This window comes from Rana temporaria, chromosome 11 (genome assembly GCF_905171775.1).
Source record: "Rana temporaria chromosome 11, aRanTem1.1, whole genome shotgun sequence".
NCBI classification, from domain to species: domain Eukaryota; kingdom Metazoa; phylum Chordata; class Amphibia; order Anura; family Ranidae; genus Rana; species Rana temporaria.
In genome coordinates this window covers 108,082,173-108,089,149 of record NC_053499.1, presented here as the reverse complement: position 1 = coordinate 108,089,149, position 6,977 = coordinate 108,082,173, and the positions used below count along the sequence as shown (strand labels likewise).

The following is a 6,977-nucleotide window of genomic DNA, read 5'->3' as shown; positions in this document are numbered from 1 at the left end:
AGGGTGTCAGACTGACACCCGCATCACTGATCGCCACGCTGCGCGCCTCCCCACAGGCACGCGCGGGCATATTATCCTGCTGGACGTCAATAGACATCCAGCCAGGATTTCACAACCACTTCCCGGACGTCAATTGTCTATTGACCGGGCGGGAAGTGGTTAAGTAATTAAGGCTCTGTGTCCCGTGATGTATTCCCAAGAAAAAGATTTTACAGGTAAGCTGTATTAAAAAATCCTATTTTTTCTTTACATAGTGGTTGTTTTGGACTACACCTCCCAAAGTTCTCAGCACTATGCATAGGAGTGTATGCACTTGCTTATCTTTGGCTCTCCCACTGCTGACCAGAAGAGAATAATGCAGCATAACTTCAGTGGGAGTCATTTATGAAAGGCAAATCCACTTTGCACTACAAGTGCAAACAACAAATACAAAGTGCACTGGAAATTGCACTTGGAAGTGCAGTCGTTGTAAATCTGAGGGGTAGATCTGAAATGCTCTGCTGATTTTATCATCCAATCATGTGCTAATTAAAATGCTGTTTTCTATTCTCATTGCATGTCCCCCTCAGATCTACAGCAACTGCACTTCCAAGTGCACTTTCAGTGCAATTTCAAGTGTACTTTGCAACTGTAGTGCAAAGTGGATTTGCCTTTAGAAAAAAAAAAAAAAAAAACAATATCTCTTTCTGCGTATTGTTGTAGTCCAGACTTGGCTACACAAGAATTGGTAAGCTACAATATAATAAATGCTTGATTTTGGGTTTAATACCACTTTAATATAGACTGTGTCATTCCCTAGAAAATGCCAGCTACATTTCCCCACCAGTTTTTGCATGATTGTGGTAGTACTGTATGAGAATTATAAAAAAAATAACCAAATACATCTGTGAATAATTTTTTGTATAGAACATTTTATTGATTGTTTTCTGACAATGAGATTATTTTCAGCAGAATAGATTTGTATACTTCAAAATTCTGTTCAGATAGACTTAAAGTACTGTTATATTAATGAAACTGTAGGGAGTTTAACACCTGGGGGCTAATTTAATGTGCAAACAGCAATGACTTGCAACTACTGAAAAAAACAAAACATCAACTTTCATCAGTTCAGACATATGAGAAGAATGAAAGAACTCTGATTTGTCAGTAACTTCATTTTGCACATTGCATGGTCTGCTTGTGCCTTCTTAATTTGAGTTCAAATAAGTCACAATGGGGTAGCAAATTTGTACATATTTTGTTAAACAGCATTGTAAATAGTGGCTTCATATACTATTAAAATATCACATTTTTGCAGAAGGTATTTATCTGACCTGCAACTTACTTTTTACTTCTATGTGTGGTACTAGGTTTGCTGAATCAAGGTCAATGACTATCACATGTACCTTAAAGTGAAAAAATTGTGAACAAGTAAGATTTTTAATGCAGAAGAGACATCCTATGTCTGTTCTCCATTAAAGTATATTAAAGTATTATTTTCTGTTTGTTTGCAATGTACAGTGAACTCTGCACACGCACAGGAGTGATGTCACCGAAAACCAATCAAAATGGAAGAAAATCAGAAGCCGGCAAGGGTATCAACACTGCATTGCTAGAGTGGAGCTGAATATAGTTCCACTTTTTGCTTTATCGGTCCATATATTTATAATTTTTTTCTAATGGGCACTGGTTTATCAATGCAAACAATTATTTACTCTGTTCAGATGCTAAAGGAGTGAATTTAAAACTGAACTCCAGGCAAACAGATAATTATACAGATGACTATAAGAGCAGGTTTACTTTCAGAAGGATTTGTATTTCTTTCTATCCAATCTGATATTTACACAGTTCTTCCACACATCACAGCCCTATGTGACAGTGGAGAAGACCCACTTTTTCTCTGTTGTAGCTAAAGTATAGGTATAGTTAAAAAATATTTTGTTAGCTTTGGATAGATTAGAAGATAGATAAAACCCCTGACTTTTTTTTTTCATTTTTTTGTCTGTTTTATTTATCGGTCCATTCGGATAGGAGACAAGAGGATATATCTCCATTGTAATAAGATTGTGGAAGATTTATCTTTTTTTCCAGGATTTGTTTTCCCCTACTTACAGTTCTTGTGACAATGGTTACCAGTGGGGACACTGACAGCTATCAAAACCTAACACCTTACCACACTACCCAATACACTTCAGGTAGCACTTACACGTCTTGTCTTTACCAAAGGATGTGACTGGACTTCGAAAAAGGAAAAAGGAACCAACACACTGTTAAGTTCTCTCCTTTCATCAGCATGCTCCCTGTTAGCACATGAACACTGCAGCACAGCTGATTGGCTCTTTGTGCTGCTTCTCCAAATACCAGTTTGAGCTCTGTTGTATTATGCCTCATTAAATTTAGATACTGACACTGCTTGCATTTAAAATACATATGTTTAATGATGAAATAATGCATACAGAGCTGCATTGATTTATGTATTATATGTGCCTGAAGTTCAGCTTTAAGGATATATATTCTTAAGGTTCAATTGCCAATTTCAAATATGCCCTTTGCACAGTGTGCAAAAACAACATACTGCATGCCCTTGGATTAATTGTGAGATTCTGTCCAGTTTGCAAATAATTTAGAAACAGATGAACAGAACAGGACAATCCATTATATAACCAATAAATATTCACATTTATTGTCCTCTCACCTTCACAGGACCTGAGACATCTGGGCTTACAATTTTTTTGTGCTGAAAAACTGAACAGTTTTTGAACCATAACAAGAACACACTAGACTTAATTTGTGCTTTGCCAATGCATATTGGCTCACCAAAGGTTCATATAACATCACCTTTCAAATTCCCACTATTTTTACCACTTTCAATGACCTATGGATGCATGACTGGATTTGCACTTTAAAAATGCATTTCTGCTATGTGCATGGAAAGCTAATCTAAGGTTATGTAAATACAATGCAAAAATTAATCATTAAAATGTATATATACACACTTTGGCCTTCATACAATGAAACATAGATGTTTCCAAATGAATGTGGGACTCAAAATGTATTTGGGCTTCATTCCCACATTTCACTTTATATATTTCAATACTATTCAGTACAGCTGCAATACAAGTCCCAGAAAAGAACATTTGATAAAGCACTTAACAATTACAATGACTGACATCTGATACCCAATAGGTGTTCCTTCTTTATGACATTCTAGACATCATCATTACATAACAAGAGTCAGGCAATACAAGGTACATGTTAAAACGTCTTTGTCAGTATTCATTTAAAATTGGTAACATAGGTACAGAATATGTAGACAGATAATCAAATTAAATAAAATATTTATTTGATTAATCCCATAAGAGACATTATTCACTGCCATTTGATTGACGCTAGCATATTTGACCAACAGAGTGTACATATACATTTTATTTGCCACTTTGATACATTTGCAGAAGGCCATCATTGCCTTTGGGTAAAAGACTGAGGTACAGGGGAGGGGTGGAGCTTGGGAATAGTTATGGGAAGCAGGGGAAGGTGGTTTTCTTTACAGATCACTCTCTCCATAGAGAGCACTGGAGAAGGACATATAATCCAGAGCTCCTGTGATAGAATCTGCACCTATGTATTTTGTCATACGGCTGATGCAGTATTCAGCTTGTTCTGGAGGCAACTCTCTGCGCAGCTCTTCAATGGTGATGAAGCTCTGCAATGCAAAGACATGGTCAGAAATGCAGTTCATTCTTTTCAATACATATACATTTTGATTGATAATTTCAGCATTTATTGGAAAGTAATTTTCAATGTGATTTAATTTTTTAAATCAACTTGTATTTATTCATTTTATATTTCAACTTTACAAAGTAAAAAAAATAAAAAAAAATTCTCAGGTCCTCATTACAGTTTTCTCCCATCTTCCTTCCAAACCCACAAAACAGAAATCATAGTTTAAAATGAAGACATTAACACAGGTTTGCCTTGTCAACGGGCACTAGTCTATAATCTTTAGCAAACCATCTATAAGCAGTAGTGCCAACTTATCTCATGGTTTGCTGATTCATTAAGTAGGCTACATTCACACTTGAGCATAGCATATTCAGGTGAGCATTTTTTTGGAGTGTTTTTTTTGTGTGTTTTTTGGAGCAATTCACAGGAGCTCCAGACCAGCCTCCCTGGCGCTCCCAGAACCTGGATTAACAGTGAGACCCAGGCTGGAGGACAGGCTGACTGGGGACCCGGAGGAAGAGGACTTGCAGGAGGCGGAAGCTGCCAAGGAGCCGCAGGAAGGAGCAGAACAGTTAGACCTTCGTATCAAAAAGGAGACTTGGCCCCGCCTGCTGCTGACCATCAGGTACCAGGCATCCTATACATACTGTACCTGCCTGCACAGGGGGACAGGTGGGGCAGAGGAGGAGACTGCAGATAGGGACAGAGCTGCGTGGTCTCTCTCAGCCCTCCTCTGTCTCACTCACCCACCCCCCCCACCTTTCCTACTCTCTCTCAGCCCCCCTCTCACACTCCACCCCTCTCTTTCACCCCTCTCTCTTACACTCTATCCTTCTCTCTCTTACTCCCCTCCATCTCTCAGCCAATGCTCTGTCTCTCAGTCTGTCAGCCCCCCTCTGTCTCACTCACTCTTACTTTCACCCCCTCTCTCTCTCTCTCTCACCCATCTCCTCTCTCAGCCCCTTTTTCACACTCCACCCCCTCTCTCACACTCCACTCCTCTCTCTCTCAGCCCCTCTCACACTCCACCCCTCTCTCTCACCCCCCTCTCTCTCTCACCCCCTATCTCTTTCACTCCCCTCTGTCTCTCAGTCTCTCAGCCCCCCTCTGTCTCACTCACTCTTACTTTCACCCCCTCTCTCTCTCACCCATCCCCTCTCTCAGCCCCTTTTTCACACTCCAACCCCTCTCTCACACTCCACTCCTCTATCTCTCTCAGCCCCTCTCACACTCCACCCCTCTCTCTCTCATCCCCCCTCTCTCTCACCCCCTATCTCTTTTACTCCCCTCTGTCTCTCAGTCTCTTAGCCCCCCTCTGTCTCACTCACTCCCTTTCTCTCACCCCCCATTCCCACAATCCACCCATCTCTCTCTCACTCCCCTGTATCTCAGCCCCCCTCACCTCCCCTCTCTCTCACGCTCTCTATCTTACACTCAGCCCCTCTCTCACACACCCTCTCTCAGCCCCCCTCTCTCTCAACCCCTCTGTCTCTCAGCCGCCTCCTCTCTCTCTCTCCCAGCCCCCTCCTCTCTCTCTCCCAGCCCCCTCCCTCTCACTCACTCCCTCTCTCTTACATTCTCCCCTCATTTTCTCTCACCCACCTCCTCTCACCCCCTCTGCTTTTCTCCCTCAACCCTCTACTCAGCCCCCATTTCTTTCACTCATCCCTCTCTCTCATTCCTCCTCTTTCTTACCACCCTCCCTCTCTCCCAACCCCCTCTCACTCATTCTCTCACTCCTCCTCTCTCTCACCCCCTCTTTCTCAGTCTCACCCATTCTCTCTCTCTCTCTCTCTCTCTCTCTCTCACTCCCACCCTCTCATGATATGCAATAATGGATGTGGGGGGCCTTTTGGTGGGTGTGATTTTTTGGGGGGGGTGGGGAGGGCAGCATTACATTCTTGTTTCTTGATTAAACCCTCAGTGTTTCTTAAAAGGTCTCCAAAGAAGTCCAAGAGCCCACCTAATTTTATTACAATGACCCACATAACCTCCTTCATGTAAATGATGCATCCACTCAAAAGTCAGGTTACTGTTATCTGGGGCACCAACGCTTGCTTGCACAGTAACAAGCGCTCACTGTTCTCCACCACAGAGCCAGTGGTTTCAACTGTTCACATACCGACCTCATATCATGTGCAAATTCCAGCTTGCACACTTCTCGGCTTTAATAACATCCAAAACACAGAGTAGGTCTTGCCCCCAAAGCCTCTTGCCTAAATTCCATTCAGATCAGATAGCTGCATGCCAGAAAAGCAGCCCCACCACCCTGCTAGTCATATAAATTTATAAAGGAGATGTCACCCTTTTATATTACTTGAATATTTAACCAACCCTTACAAGCCATAAACATTTATGTGAAGAAATTTCTACTGACCTTGTCAGATGCCAGAATCTTAAATGAAGCAACGACTTGCTCAGCAGTGTCAGTTTCTGCTGTCTCACGAGTCATGAAGTCAATGAAGGCCTGGAAGGTTACAACTCCTGTGTTGTTAGGATCCACCAGAGTCATGATGCGGGCAAACTCAACTTCACCCTACAAAATGGAAAAAAAGTTGATATGAGCAATGCAGTATGTATAAAAAAAAAGGAAAAATAAGAAAAACAATAAAGCGTCATAACGCATCGCTGCTATATTCAAAAAAAATATTTTTTGGAGGCCAAATGAGAATCTTGTCTCAGAGGATACTACCTAGGGACAGCATCAGACAAATATCTTGCTCCGTCTAATGGTGTTTTAGCTACCACATGCTATTACAGAAAATTAGGGGAGAAAATAATTATCTGCATAACTGCAGTGCTTACTTGTTTGAAATGATACAGCAACAGATACAGTGCACCTGAAAAATATTCACAGCGCTTCACTTTTTCCACATTTTGTTATGTTACAGCCTTATTCCAAAATGGATTAAACTCATTATTTTCCTCATAATTCTACAAACAATACCCCATAATGACAACGTGAAAGAAGTTTGTTTGCAATCTTTGCAAATTTATTAAAAATAAAATAATAACAGCCTTTGCCATGACACGAAAAATTGAGCTCAGCTGCATCCTGTTTCCACTGATCATCCTTGAGATGTTTCAACTTGATTGTAGTCCACCTGTGGTAAAGTTGATTGGACATGATTTGGAAAGGCACACACCTGTCTATTCAAGGTCCCACAGTTAACAGTGCATGTCAGAGCACAAACCAAGCCATAAAGTCCAAGAAATTGCCTGTAGACTTCTGAGACAGGATTGTACCGAGACACAGATCTGGGGAAGGGTACAGA

General features: G+C 41.1%; 1 protein-coding gene across 1 annotated transcript in view; it reads right to left on the bottom strand.

The window, feature by feature from the left end:
- Positions 1–3,300: 3,300 nt before the first annotated feature.
- Positions 3,301–6,977, bottom strand: part of ACTN3 (actinin alpha 3) — a 121,268-nt gene continuing 117,591 nt past the window's right edge. The window contains exons 20-21 of the mRNA XM_040328808.1: positions 6,080–6,238; positions 3,301–3,682 (exon numbers count right to left, since the gene is read on the bottom strand). Of these exons, the coding sequence (XP_040184742.1) occupies positions 3,524–3,682; positions 6,080–6,238 (318 nt within the window). The 3' untranslated portion in view covers positions 3,301–3,523. The remainder of the gene's footprint in view (positions 3,683–6,079; positions 6,239–6,977) is intronic.